The sequence below is a fragment of the Sturnus vulgaris genome, chromosome Z (genome assembly GCF_052056855.1).
Source record: "Sturnus vulgaris isolate bStuVul1 chromosome Z, bStuVul1.hap1, whole genome shotgun sequence".
In the NCBI taxonomy this organism is placed as follows: Eukaryota; Metazoa; Chordata; class Aves; order Passeriformes; family Sturnidae; genus Sturnus; species Sturnus vulgaris.
Window position 1 is genome coordinate 60,946,887 of NC_142283.1, and position 15,823 is coordinate 60,962,709.

The 15,823-nt window shown below is 40.3% G+C and overlaps 1 protein-coding gene across 1 annotated transcript in view; it reads left to right on the forward strand.

Annotated features, from left to right (window-relative positions):
• The window catches only part of LOC106856226 (interleukin-6 receptor subunit beta-like), a 30,481-nt gene extending 21,098 nt beyond the window's left edge, over window positions 1-9,383 (forward strand). The window contains exons 13-15 of the mRNA XM_014881429.2: window positions 2,459-2,555; window positions 4,578-4,641; window positions 8,463-9,383. Of these exons, the coding sequence (XP_014736915.1) occupies window positions 2,459-2,555; window positions 4,578-4,641; window positions 8,463-8,939 (638 nt within the window). The 3' untranslated portion in view covers window positions 8,940-9,383. The remainder of the gene's footprint in view (window positions 1-2,458; window positions 2,556-4,577; window positions 4,642-8,462) is intronic.
• The last annotated feature ends 6,440 nt before the right edge of the window (window positions 9,384-15,823 follow it).

Sequence of the window (15,823 nt, forward strand, 5' to 3'; positions counted from 1 at the left end):
TTTGCTTTCTGATAATTTAAGCATTTTTTAAAGTAACAGATCCTTTAGGTCATTGGCAAAAGTTTGCTTTTCTCAGAAGTGCCTGGTTAGGCTAAGACAAATACAGTTACATTTAAAAAGTCCAAAAAGGTAAAATCATATAGGGCTGGCTAAACTTATTCTTTCAAGCATTTTTAACACTTCATCAGTTAAACTAAAACAGCAACACACTTTTTTTTTGTTTGACCACAGCTTCCCTTAATGGAGAAAAATAAAAGAACATGCTAAGATGGTATCAGTAACCTGTGATACTCAGAAACAGAAGTGTGCAAATGGCTTCTCCCAGCATTTTTGTATTAAGTGAAGGAGGTATAAAATCATACAACTAAATAGTCAAAAGTGTAAAGCACAGATAAAAAATTTTAAATCTTCCTTGTAATCAACAGGATTTGTTGATTACAACAAAATATCCATCCTCCCTCTACTTAAAACTTTCTCCTGTCAACACAAAATATTGAAGTGTCTCCCTGGAGCTTTTCTTCAAAAGCTCTATTTCACTCATCCTATCAAATATATATTTGGAGAGTATTCAATTTTTCAGTAAAGTAACAAAAATGCAGAGTGAGAATTCACTGAATTTCAACATTACATTCACTATTTTTGTTCTCCCCAAATATTTCACAGGTTATTTAATCCATCAGAAGAATCTCAGGCTCCTTTGCTTTAAAAAACAAATTTCAGCAACAAAGCAACTTGCTGCTTTCCAAATTAGTTTTTTAATATTATGTGGCTGTTTGGTTAAAAAAAAAAAAAATTGTTGGGGGATGGGTAGGAAAAGAAGAAGAAAGTGGTTTTTTTTTGCAAATATGGTTTGTCAATATCAGTGACACAATCATGAACTGACCACAGTCTACTGGCACTATTTTTAAATTTTTATGTCTCCATCTATAAAGAAGACCTCTACACTGACTACACACTCAACATCACAGTCAGTTTTGGTTCCTGTGTTAAACTTGATGCCTAGAAAGCCTACAGAGGCTAGACAGTGTTAAAGGAATAAAGAAGGCATTTAATAAAAGGCCTTCAAAGGATACACCTTGGGCAGTACAAGAGCCCGGACATGGCTCCATCCAAGATGGACTCCAGATCATGAGTTTTCACACTTTTGTAAGTTTTGGTCCATTTACATATTGGACAAAACAAAACACCCAAAAAACAAACGAAACCAACCAAAACAAAACAAAACAAAAAAAAAACACCAAAAAAACCCCAAAGCCCCAGAAAACAAAAACCTATACCAACCAACCAACCAACCAAACCCCCTAAACACTACTAGTAAATCCTGAAACAGATTAAAATCCACTTTCACTCGAATACTTTTTATTAAGGCAAACGTGCATGAGGGTCCTGAGCTGCTAAACAAGCTAGAGCTCACATAACAGCATGGGTTGAAAAAAAAGCATTGGACAGGCTGGAGAGATGGACAAAGAAGAGCTATCTGAAATTCAGCAAAGGCAAGAGCAGGGTCCTGCACCTGGGGAGGTACAAGCCCAGGCACCAGCACAGCCTGGGGCTGACCTACTGGGGAGCAGCTCTGCAGAGAAGGACCTGGGGGTCCTGGTGGACAACAAGCTGTCCATGAGCCAGCAGCGTGTCCTGGTGGCCAAGAAATCCAATGGGATCCTGGAGGGCATTAGGAGGAGCATTGGCAGCAGGTGAAGGGAGGTGATCCCTCCCCTGTACTCAGCTGTGGTGAGGCCTCACCTGGAGTGCTGTGTCCAGTTCTGGGCTCCTCAGGACAAGAGAGACATGGAGCTCCTGGGGTGGGTCCAGTGGAGGATTGCATAGGTATTTGGGGAACTGGAGCACCTTACTAATGAGGAAAGGCTGAGAGAGATGGGTCTTTTTATCATGGAGAAGAGGCAACAGAGAGGAAATCTTATCAATGTATACAAATACCCTAAGGGCAAGTGTCAGGAATATGGAGCCAGACTCTTTTCTGTGGTGCCCAATGACACAACAAGAGCCAATGAGCATAAAATGAAACACAGGAATTTCCTCCTGTACATGATGAAGAACTTCTTTAATGTGAGGATGATAGAGTACAAGAACTGATTTCCCAGAGAGGCTGGGGAGTCTCCTTCCCTAGAGATACTCAAAACCTCCCTGGATGCAATCCTATGTAACCTGCTTTAGGTGAACCTGCTTTATCAGGGGATTACAATAGATTATCTTTAGGGATGCCTTCCAATCCCAACCATTCTGTGATTCTGATGCCTGGATATCATAAAAATATAAATTTGAAAAGCTCACACTGGCCTGAGAATACCAGGCTTAGCTTCAACTAGATTTTACTTAAATTCCAGGACATCTATAAAGTTGGATTTGACTTCTGTTTGAAATATTTCTCTCATGAAGTAATAAGGTCTTTCTGTACCTAATACCATAAATCTGATTCAAGCTTTCTGTTTCCCATCAGATAAAGGAGAACTTGAAGGTTTTGTGATTGGTCTTTGTTTCAGCATGATATTGATTCTGGTTTTTGCACCTCTCACTTGTTCTTTGGTGATTAAAAGGTAAGAACAGAATATTGGCTGGAGTTATTAGCAGCAGGCTTGTTTTGCTTAGCTCTGAGTTTTATAGCACTGGGCCTTTTTTGTCATTAAAGGCAACACAACTCAAAAAACACACAACACAAAAGCCACCACACTAATCTCACAGTGAGAGCAATTACAGGCCACTATAAGCTGATTTAAATGGTAAAACAAGTTTGTAAAAAATCTTTAGCTTTTGATTCCTTTGATATCCTTTATCTGACCACCTGCTTTCACAAACACACTTAGACAGAGCTGGGACCATGTCTCTCGTGGGGAAATATGCTATAGATATATAGATTAAGCATGCATTTGATTATTTTTATCCAAGATGTTTCTTACAAACACATTTGGCTATTAAATGTATAAAGTATGAATATAATCACATAATGACAAGGAGCAAAATGTGAATGAAGAACAAGAGAGAATAACAAGGGGTGCCTATAAGATCTGGCAGTAGTGCTCTTATTTTAGGAGAGGAATAATAAAGTATTCAATAATAGGAGATCATAATAGGAGAGCAATAATAAAGTATTCACCTCCACATAATAAAATAAGGTACAATATCAGGGGCATACACTATGACTAAAAGGTTTGCATAGTAATGGGTTCTAATACTAATTTTCTGAAAAAATTAATTGCATACAACCACTCATGTTACAATTTGGTGTTCTAGAACACTACCCTCCCTTTTTCTTCTTTTTGCAAAGCACCAGCCTCAGAAGCTGGAAGCATAGCTGCTAAAGGACAGATGCACAACCTGTGGCTTGAAAGCCACACATCAGGACATAGCCTGCTTTAGCTTAAACTCCTGTCCTTGCCACTGGGAAACAGACTCTGCATGAAGCCTCCTGTGCTCTTACCTTTTCAGATTGTATTTTAAGTTGCACTGTGCTTGACACAGCAGTCAAGAACTTCTGAGACCTACAGAAATTTTGACCTAGAGCAGACTTCATTGTGTTCAACGTAAAAAACCACACTTCATTGTCTGGGCCCAATAGGAAAGAACAGGGAAAAAAAAACCAAAACCAAAACACAAAACAGACAGGCAGCACACAGGGGGCAAGTGTAGCACTACAAAATAGCGCTTAAATTTGTACATTTGTAGTAATATTGAACACTGAATTGAGATAGAGGGTCCCAGTGATGCCCTCATCTCAATTGACTTATTGATTTCCAAGAAAGGACTCACTAGCCAGACAAGCACCCATCTTCACAGGACCAACAAGAGATCCACTCACTTTACAACCACAACCTTTACCTCCAACCACAGCCTTTACCTCCAACCACAGCCTAAACAGAGGCAAAGTACCCTAAATTTAATGAAGTCTAGAATTAATTTCAAAACTGAAAAATACTGAAGCCAACACTAAGGCAGAGGTATGGCCTACTTAAACTCTCAGCCTCTCTTACAGCTTTGTTGAGGCTTTTTTTATGGAGGTGAGATACTCTATGTAATAGCTCCCAGAATGAGCCAAACTCAAAACAGTCAGGAAAGACCAGGAGTTGTGTTGTCTCCCTAGAGTTTCTTCCAGACCACCAGCGCCATTCCACATGGGCTGAATGCAACACTATCTTGCTCTTTGTTTTCATAGGAAAGGAAACTTTTAAATCCAATTTTAAATTTGCCAAGGAGCAAATACTTACTGAAACAAACTTCACCCTCAAAGCCCCAAAGCCCTCAAGGAAGATGGAGGTTTTGTGTAAATGATAGCAAATTAAATGTATAGGTTGAATTTACAGAAAGAGACAATATTGCCAGCACTTTCACAGCTCCTTTGTCATTAAAGAAATATGTTAATCATCATTTACTCAGCATTTTAGTGTAGACTACCAGGTTTGGTCTTCAGCTTTTAATTAGTATTATGCTTAAATGTCTCTGTAGAACACCTTTTTTATGGTTGCAAAAATGTTAATAGGTTATGTGTGAACAGTAATTAATTCAAATGCATGGGAAATGTGAGTAATTTAACCTGATGTTAAATGTAAAATACTTCTTTACAGGCTGAAAATATCCTACTGGCCCAGTGTACCAAGCCCAAGAAACAGCAGTGCACTCCAAGATATGGCAAGTATTCTTCTGACAGCATAAAAAAACACACAGGGGAAATCTTTGATTAGTCTATAATGCTAGTTATTTGTCCTTTCACACTTCACACTAGAAAACATCTAATATCAACTGCTTGGAAGCCAGAGTAATATTCAAAATATTATTCAAAATATAGGATGGGGGGGTTGTTATTTAGGCAAAGGCTGTATATACTTTTAAATTTAATAAAAGTCTCAGATTTTTTTTATTACATTGTAGAGCATTTTAAAAGGCATGGTTCTTAAAGGAACAAATGAAAGCTGAATGGGGGTAGATGGAGTCTAAAGAGAGAAATTCAGTTTTGTATCCAGTCAATTTTCACAAACTCAAACTGATTATTAAGTACAAGTTACTAAAAATACAAAGTAGTGAATTGTGGCCTAATTCCAGAGAAGTATTATGACAGAGGCCATGTAATGATGTTTTCTGAAGTCTGCTCCTCGTTCCTCGGTCCTCCTTGTCTCCAGAGCAATCCAGGGGCTCTGACTGGCAGCTGGTAGCTGTCTGAGGAGCACCTACCAGTCAACAGACACCAAGGTTCAGCAGCATGGTCATTTTTTGCCCACAGCTTTCCCATATGTTTTGGTATGTATCCTTGAATTTCAGCACTAAAGAAGCAGGGAAATCTGCTTGTAGGAAAAAAATACAGCTATTGAGAAGCAGCTGTTGGAGACCACATTATCCACTTTTGCCTATTAGTGGGCTCGTTTGTATCTTCACCTTGTTGCATACCCCCTTTCAATGAGATCTCTGCTGCAGTTTTGGTGACATCTGATACTAAAAGTCCTTCTTTTAGAACACCTAAGTTTATCTCTTAAGTTTCAGACCACCTACAATTGTGTTTTTGTAGCAGGAATTAGTACTGCTTTCCTTTATAAATCTCTTTTTCTGGAAGGCTTGATCTTAATTCAGCACTTGACAATCTAGTAGTTTCTCTCATCAAATTCTATCTCGTCAAATTTTGGACGTAGGCTAGTAGGTGTGTACAAGCCAGATACTGTCCAGAACTGAATATTGTAATGTTGGTAACATGTCAGACACAGATATATCAGATACCAGATATGGCTTGGGAGAAAGCAGAAAAAGCACTGTCGGAGATAGTACAATAAACAATCTACCAGATATATTGTCTAGAAGTAATTTGGTGTTCTTAACAATTAATGAACTGTGGAGAAATGTATTCCCCAAGTAGGCATGGCAAAACAGGGGCAGCGAGCAAATCTTGCTATATTCTGTGCATTCATTCAATTTCTAGTTGTTCTGAGACTGAGCCACACCAGTTCAGTTTAGCAACTTAGCAACTCTTGACAAAACCACTAAAATAATCCTAAAAGGCCAACAAGATGACTTGTTGTCCAGACAAGGAATTACTTAACAAAAAAGAAGTCAATGATACATCCGTGGTACAGAGCAGCAGGAGGAACTGGAGACATTAAGAGACCAGGAAAATGAACTGTGGAGAACTAAAATGATGGTCAGTCACCCAAATCAGTCTTCTGTTCCTCACATATAGGCAAGATTCTTCGAAGATGCTTCTTTTTCACCTATTGCCTCTTTCAGACAGAATCATAGCCCTACTGTTTAGAAAAGACCTCCATGATCATCAAGTCTGACAATTAACCAGCACCACTGTGTTCAGCACTAATCCATATCCCCAGGTGATACATGTACACTTTTTCCAAACACTTTCAGGGTAGGTGAATCCAGTACATCCCTGTACAGCCTGACCACCCTTTTAGAGAATAAATTCTCCTCGTATCAATCTAAACATTTTCTGGTGCAACTTGATGCCCCTTACTCTCATCTTGTCATTTGTTACCTAGGCAAAGAGACCAACTCCACCCGGCTACAGCCTCCTTCCAGGCAGGTGTAGGGAGTGATAATGTCACCCTGATCCTCCTTTTCTCTGGGATAAACACCCCCAGCTCCCTCAGCTGCTCCTCACAGCACTGGTGCTCCAGACCCTGCCCCAGCTCCGTTCCCTTCTCTGCACTCACTCCAGCCCCTCAGGGTCTTTCTTGCAGGGAGGGCCCAGAACTGGACACAGCACTCGAGGTGTGGCCTCAGCAGTGCCCAGCACAGGGGGACAATCCCTGCCCTGCTCCTGCTGGCCACACTATTGCTGATCCAGCCCAGGATGCCATTGGCCTTCTTGGCCACCTGGGCACACCCTGGCTCATGGTCAGTCACTGTCACCAGCACCCCCAGGTCCTTTCCAGCCACTCTGTCCCAGCCTGTGGCACTGCCTGGGGTTGTTGTGACCCAAGGGCAGGACCCAGCACTGGGTCTTGTTGAACCTCACACCATTGGCCTCAGCCATGATCCAGCCTGCCCAGATCCCTCTGCAGAGCCTTCCTGCCCTCCAGCAGATCAATAACCCACCCAGCTTGGAGTCACCTGCAAACTGACTGAGGCTGCACTCCATGAGATCATCAGTGAAGATACCAAACAGAACTGGTCACAGTTCTGAGCCCATTTCTGTTCTGCTGGGGAACAGCACCTGTGGCCACCAGCTGGATGTTACTCCACTCACCACCACTCTCTGGGCCCAGCCATCCAGACAGTTTATCCAGGAAACAGTGCACCTGTCCCAGCCAGGAGCAGCTGGCTTATCCAGGAGAATTCTGTGGGAAAAGGTATCACAGGCTTAACTAAAGTCCAGGTAGACATAAAACCTATTTTAGATTTGATAGCTTTGGAATTTTGGCTGCTCTTCATAAAAAAATATGATAATGAAGGTACATATCATACAGATCTTTACTCAAAACAAGCCAGAAGTTAACCATGCAGTGATGTCTACTTATTCCATTACAAGAGAAAAATAGAGATATTTTATTTGGTATTGCTGAGACTTCAAAGAACAACATTCTCTTTCCCAGTCAGATCATAAATTGTAAAAAGAAAGAAAATGAAAAACAATACACACGTTTATTTCTTGCAAAAAACCCAGTGCAAACAAATTTAGAGCATGTGGGGATGAGAGGGCAGGGGGGAAGGGAGGGAGGGAGGGAGGGAGGGAGGGAGGAAGGAAGGAAGGAAGGAAGGAAGGAAGGAAGGAAGGAAGGAAGGAAGGAAGGAAGGAAGGAAGGAAGGAAGGAAGGAAGGAAGGAAGGAAGGAAGGAAGGAAGGAAGGAAGGAAGGAAGGAAGGAAGGAAGGAAGGAAGGAAGGAAGGAAGGAAGGAAGGAAGGAAGGAAGGAAGGAAGGAAGGAAGGAAGGAAGGAAGGAAGGAAGGAAGGAAGGAAGGAAGGAAGGAAGGAAGGAAGGAAGGAAGGAAGGAAGGAAGGAAGGAAGGAAGGAAGGAAGGAAGGAAGGAAATGTAATAGCTATACCAGCCTGCCCATAATTTAAAAAACGTTATGGCAAATGTGGGCAAACAGAATAATCTAGGTGGAAAATAAGGAAGCTTGGTGCTACCAACTGTTCTCCATTTAACCATCCAGAATTTGCAAAAAAATTTACCTCAGGTATACTCAGATCACAACATGCCATGAAGTTTAATAACAAACTGTTCCTAGCAGCTGACAGCTTAATCTTGTCTGGCTGCTGTTCAAGTTGCTGCCTTTTTATAGTAATATATTTGCTAAACCCTTTGAAAGCTGTGTTCTCAGAACAGCACATCCTGAGGCTTACATTTTGTCATCACTACTTTTGGTCCCAAGTAAACTTTGATTTAATGCTATGGGACTGGAGAAGATGGTCCTTTAAATTAGGGAAATATTTTCATTCATATTTCTAAAACCAAAGGTGAGATAAAATTGATTAATTAGCATATTATTATTTTTCATCTTTTTTTTTACAGACTAATTGGAAACCTATTTCAAGGTCACTGCTTCTGACCCTGTCAGACAACGATACCACCAGCGTTTTTGTCATAGAGCATGAGTCAAAGGCTCCTCTGACGCTAGACCTCTTCACAGATGGTGGAGAAGACAGCAAGCATGACACTTGTCAGTCAGAAAAGCCCAGCAATAACATAGACATGAGCCCAAGGCATGAAGAAATCCCTGCAGAAGCAGTTACAAGTGAAGAAGATATAATTTCCACTGAAGTACAACTCTTGAGTGACTATGCCAGCGTGGAGTTTAGTCAGAAAGCCCTGATGAGTCTGGCAGTGAGTGTACCTGAAAGAACTGCTCATCCTCGTCTGGAAATTGAACTAAGTAGTAAGCCAGCACAAACTGTGCATAAGGTTTTGTTTGCTTCCCAGGACTACCTCAAGCAAAGCCAGGTGGTACTTTTGCCATCTGGAACAAATTTCATGGGGCAAGCCAGTTAAACCTGAAGCATTTTCATTATTTTCCTTACCATAAAATCAAGTTCCAAATTTTTTTATACTTCAGTAGAGCCTCTAGGACCATACGGAGCAGTGAGCTGTTGACAATAGTTATCTCCACTACAGTAAGTTTCCTTGGTGAAACAGATTGATTATATGATTAGATTAGCTATTTCACCACCGTCATTCAGTGGAAAGTCCCACCATCTTCACACAGACAAAACTTTCAGGGACTTATATGAAAAATCCTTCAGTAAAGTACCTCTTGCTTGGTATTTTGTTCCAGGACACTCAGGAGCTATTCAAGGCTTCCACTCTAATCACAATGTCACTGTAGGTACCAGAAAAATTCTCTACTCACTATGACCAGCTTCAGATCTGATTTTCAGATCTCATAAGTTCTTCAGGGAAAAAAAAAAAAAAAAAAAAAAAAAAAAGCCAGCAAAAGTATCTACCACTCCAAAGAAGTTTTCCAGCTTCTTTGGACCAACTTTGGTCAAACCTGGCCAAAGAAATTAGTGCAAATATTCCAAATTACGAATCCAAAGTTTGTTTATTGGTCTATGTAAAACACTATTAATACTTTACATTCTGGAACTTAACAGCTTTAGTCATTGTAGATAAATAGCACTTTGTAAATGAGGATGATAAGTTTCATTAACAGTATTGGAGTTGTTACTTGTATTAAATTAAGACTATTTACTTCTACAATTAACACATTCAGAGAAACTCATCCATGGTTTGTGATGAGGTGTAGCTGCATTTATGTTTTTACACTGAAGTGACAAAAACTGTAAAACAGACTTCAGGAGCTGAACAGATACTTCAAGTAGCCATACCTCCACAGATTGCATGGAGGAGGAACCACTGGAATACAGGGGATAAAAGGGTCTTCCTCAATACACTTTCTATGTGACTCCATCATGTATCTCCACAATGCAAGGAGTCTGAACCATTTTCTGTCTTACAGAGTTTCTCAGTCGTGAACTCTGCAGGCATCTACAGTCTGCACTTATTCTAGAAGACCTAGTGTAGAAGACCCGGTTGTTGTCTCAAGTTTAAGGAGCATTTTTTTTAAATTGCTTTGTGGAGAAAGAAACTGATCAACTGTATCATAAGCACCAGAGAAACCAAAGTCTGGCAGTGAGCATGCCAGAGCATCCATTTAAGAAAATTCTCTCATTAAAAGTAGAGGATGATTGACATCCACACAAATATTTCCATGCATACTAGGCAGTATGAATTATAAATAGCTATGCTTGCAAAAACTCAGAGAAATTCCATATCCCCACTTCATTGATTTAGTGAGAATCCATAAAAAACCTAGTTTATTTATTTTCCTTATTTATATTCACTCTCTCTAACTACATCTCTCTAAATCTCTTAAGACTGCCAGGAACAAACCTGTATTTCACTGTGGGTTATGTACTGCTTTATTTCTCAGCTCCTGAAATTCATTGTTCTCCCACAAAGCAATGTGAACTCGTAGTTGTTATGTCTTGTACTTGAAACAAAGGGTAAGGGATCCCTAGAGACCACACATGTTTGGACAGTCTTTTAAATATCTTTTTTTTCTTTTTTTTAAAACTTTAAAATCTGGTGACTTTACCTGATTTGAATTTAAGATGATGCAAATGATCCTGCTGTTAGTGGAGCTATTTTTACTTGTAATATCTAGTAGTGATGTAAAAATGCTGTTACAGAAAATTAAGTCCTGATATGTAATCTTTATCAAGTAGTCATAATTTGTCCATTTCCAGAATCTATAAGAATTATCCATGCTTCTTACTTACAGTATTTCTTTTCTTTCTGGTAAAGGAAACTTATTTTCCTGGTGCAGTTTGTACCTTCAATAGCTTTACTCATCCCTGTAAACACTGAATTCTTCTTCTCTTACTCTGCACCTACTAAACCAATATGTATTATTCCATTATGGATAAAGTATATATAAAGTAAGTAAGCAGAATGAAACCAAAGGCTTGCAAGCATTTTCAGTATATGAAACAGCCTTGATATAGGAAACTCAACAAGACAGCTTGGGCTTTTTACCTGGTGATTATCAACTCCACTGTACTAGCCACTGTCTGACGTCTTGCTAAAGAAAATTCATACAACAGAACAGGAGAATTGTACTAGAAGCACCCATGGATATTAAATAGAAATACAGAAATAGAAAAATATATAAATCAGTTATGAAGCTCACAATAGATGTAATTCTTGAATGATCTCATTAGAGCAATATTTGCACAATGGCTGTAAATGGTACATTTGGAAGAATAAGAGATGCATGAAAAATCCTGGTGTGGAGATTAATTAAATTAAGAACTCATCCCATCATGATGTATCCTTTGAGAGCAAAGAAATAATCTTTTATGTGGAGAGCAATAGAAGAGTACATTTGCGAAATAGTTTCATCCAGCCAAAAAGGAGGTTTAGTTGGAATAATGTACTGACTCAGAGACACAGGATTAGTAGACATACCATGCTCAGGTGTTCAGGTTAGGGAAAAATAGATTTCTGTGGTTTGTTTATTTGGTTGGCTCTTCTGTGGAGATTTTTAGTTCGGTTAGAAGGGTCCTACAACAATCATCTAACTGTATTCCCTGATCTCTTCAGGCAGTTAAAAAAAATGCGTGGATATACTGGTGTATAATGACCCCAGAAGCTGTCCTGTACAAATAAACATGTAAAATAGTTCATTCCCTGTGCTATAATACTGTTCAAGTGGCTTGTGTAGTGTTCTCAGCTTCAATATTCTTAGCTTCAATATATGTTATGTAAAGTGAAATTGCAGATATGAAGGCTCAGGACCACAAAAGACAAAGTATTTTATAATTACATTTTTGCACTTTTTTCACAGTCAGCATAGCTCTGGATGATCACTGTCTGCATTAGTGAGAATTTAGACATGGTAAAAGCTTAGACAAATGTAAACCTGGAGGCACATCAGCATTGTGATTTATAGCATGGAATATTATAATGCAAGGTTACAGTACTTTAGCATTCTATATTTACAGAGAAAGGAATACTCAGTCTCTAATATAGCACAAAGCTAGGTTAGTATGCATGTATTTTTCTGGTATCCAGAATAGATGTTTTTTCTTGCATGGACATGAAGATTTTTAAATTTTTTAAAAATTATTTTTATTATATTTTTTATTTAGTGCTTAAAGTCAGACTACAGTGCAGTAGTTAGCTCTGAAAATTGACACTGTGTTAGAGAAAAAACAAACAAGTATGCATCCTGGAACAGGAGATTGAAGCAACCACAACATTGTAGAGGTTTATTCTGTATTAGATAACAAATGAATAATAATATCTACGAAATACCTATAAATTTTCCCAGATTTGAAGCTTTTGAGGTACTGTGAAAACCCTTAAAAGCCACTTTCATGGCACAAATGGCACCTCTGCAGTCGAGCAGAGATGTCTGAAAAGCAGAGAACACAGGGGCATCCTGTGAACCCAAGTGAACCACAGTTACTGCTAGTTGTCAAATAATGAAATCATTAAAGGCCTCTAGTTAAGAAGATACTCTTGACTGTGTCACAGATTTTTGGTTTGCCTCTTTCTCTCTCTCAATGGCACTGGACGTCTGCTGCCTCAATGATGTTAAACATGTTCTGTTACAATGTTGGCTGAATTTGTATGAACTGTGTAATAAAACTTATGACAGCTTACATCACTCACTTCTGAGCACTGCTTATAGAAGATTGCTAAGACAAATCACTCCATGCCAGTGGTGTTGGGATGGGAATAATCTTATCCTCATAACTAGTTAAATTCTACAGCAGAAGCACCAGTTTGATAATAAAACTGAAAACAACCTGCCATGATAGAAATGGTCATTCCCATTACCTATCCTCAGAGATCCCTCCAATGCTTCATAGAATCACAGGATCACTGAGCTCGAAAAGACCTTTTGGATTGAGTCCAGCTGCAAACCTAATACTGCCCAGCCCACCACTAAACCATGTCCTTAAGCATTTCCTGGGATGGTAATTTAACCAGTTCCCTGGGTAGTGTGTTCCAAGGCTTGACAACTCTTCCTGTGACAAAACATTCCCAAATATTCAGTCGAAACCTCCCCTGGTGCAACTTGGGCCATATCCTCTCATCCTGACACTTCTTACCTGTGAGAATATACTGACCCTCATCTCACTGCAGCATCCTCTCAGGCAGCTGTAGAGTGAAAAATCCCTTTCCTGAGCCTCCTTCTCTCCAGGCTAAACATCCCCATATCCCTCAGCCACCTCTTGTAAGACCTATGCTGTAACTTCCTTCCACAAAGCCTTCCCCAGGCAAACCGATGGGCTTATTACTTTACAGAAATGAACCCACAAAGGAAGTAATTGGATTTGTTGAAGTGGTAGACATAGGACAAAGAAACAAGGACAAAGAAAAGTCCTGAAGAATGATGTCAAAGCTACAACCAGCACTGACAGGGAAACAGATTAAATTGATCCTTACTGGAAACATTGGAGCCTAGGCAAGCTGGAGAGTAGTAGATAAGCTATTTTACCTGAACAATTACAGTCTACAGCCAGTTTTTCATAGATTGCTGGCACAGAAATGGATAACAGAACAATAAAGCTCTTACAAGTATTCTCTGGCCCTTCCCAAACAGTAATTTGGGGCTGGGCCCAGAGGGTAATGGTGAAAGGTGCTGCATCCAGCTGGGGATAATCACTGGTGGTGTTCCTCAGGGGTCTGTGCTGGGGCCACTCCTGTTTAGGATCTGCACTGATGATCTGGATGAGGGGGATCAAGTCTACCACAGCAATTTAGCAGCTGACACCAAGCTGGGTGTGAGTGTTGATCTGCTGGAGGGTAGGAGGGCTCTGTAGAGGTACCAGGACAGGCTGGATAGATGGGCTGAGTCCATGAGCATGAGGTTTAACAAGACCAAGTGCCAGGTCCTGCACCTTGGCCCCAGAAATCCCCTGCAGTGCCACAGGCTGGGGACAACGTGGCTGGGCAGCAGCCAGGCTGAAAGAGACCTGGGGGTGCTGGTGACAGTGACTGACCATGAGCCAGGGTGTGCCCAGGTGGCCAAGAAGGCCAATGGCATCCTGGGCTGGATCAGCAATAGTGTGGCCAGCAGGAGCAGGGCAGGGATTGTCCCCCTGTGCTGGGCACTGCTGAGGCCACACCTCGAGTGCTGTGTCCAGTTCTGGGCCCTCCCTGCAAGAAAGACCCTGAGGGGCTGGAGTGAGTGCAGAGAAGGGAACGGAGCTGGGGCAGGGTCTGGAGCACCAGTGCTGTGAGGAGCAGCTGAGGGAGCTGGGGGTGTTTATCCCAGAGAAAAGGAGGCTCAGGGGAGACATTATCACTCCCTACACCTGCCTGGAAGGAGGCTCCACCCGGGTGGGGGTTGGTCTCTTCTCCCAGACAGCCACTGATAGAATGAGAGGACACAGCCTCAAGCTGTGCCAGAGGAAGTTTAGGTTAGACACTAGAAAAAAAACCTCTTCACAGAAAGAGTGATTGGGCCTTGGAATGGGCTGCCAAGGGAGGTGGCGGAGTCACTGTCCCTGGAGGTGTTTAAAAAAGGCTGGATGTGGCACTCAGCTGTAATTGCCCATGCCCACACAACATACACAGATGAGCTAATTATCTAGGCAAAGACTGTATTGTAGTTTTTCAACACAACACAGGTCAGAACCTCACAGTTTAAAAAGAAATAGCATTTAGTGACACTGAAGTTCTAACTAGTTATGCTGGGTCATATGAATGTTCTTCCAATGCTGTAAAGCATTTATGAAAAAGTTAAGATAAAATTTACATTAAATGCACTGGCTCAATGAAAATTAGCATTACTATTAAGGATCCCACTATGAAAAATAAATATTTCTACTAATACCTAAATTAGAAATACAAATATTTCCACAAATAACTAGCAGATTTTGTGGGTATTGAGAAAATCCCTAGTTCAAAAACCAGTTAAAATAGTCCAGTAGCATGTGATTCTATTCACTTTTTTCAATGTTCATTCAACTGTCAGAGGACCCTCTGGATTTCACAAAAATAAGTAAGAAAAGCAAAGTTAGTATACTTGATAGTGGTAATATACTTGAATTCACCATATATAGACTGCATCTCCATTGGAATGCTTGAGGAGTCTGCAGTTCCAAAAAGGGTTGTGTGTGCACTCATAAATCCATTATACAGTTGCTTTGAAGCCATTTGCTCTAAGAATCCCTAGTTTCAAAACCATACCCTGACATTTTTCAAGCATCAAGGTTTCTCCACTGTTTCCATATTTGTCTACTTACAGCTGCAGGGTTGCAGTGAACTTTGTAAGTCCTCAATCCACCAAATATTTTACTGGAAAAATGTCAGTCTGTTTTCAGTCTGTTTTGTTTGTATACTGTATGTGACAAATTTTCTGTTCTCCAGACCTGATGAAAAGGTATGCTGATCCTAGGACACAGAGAAGTAATAGTGGAGACCTGGTCACAAGCATAAACGAATATATTTTTTCAACTACTAAGGACAGTTATATTTTGGGTTGTTTGTTTTGGTTTTTTGGGTGGGTTTTTTAGTTTGGTAATTTTTCAAGAATATTGGTTGGTTATTTGAAAGCTTCAAGGAGAAAAAAAGATAGATGCAGAGAGCAAGTGATGAAAGATACACTGGTAATTTCTCCGTACACCCCTACACTTACATTGTCTGTCCTTCCAGCAGCCCAGTATGTCTTGGAAATGCAACCATCTGTGCTGCCCAGGTGGCCCCGTTTTGCACACCAGCATCATGATACTCTGCCTAATGCCATGTTACAGAATCCAAACTTACAAGTTCCATTCCTTTTCTTTGCTGGCAAAATTCTCATTGCTGTCACAAACTGCACTGCAGCAATGACTGCAGAGCTTTGATTTACTTCATTT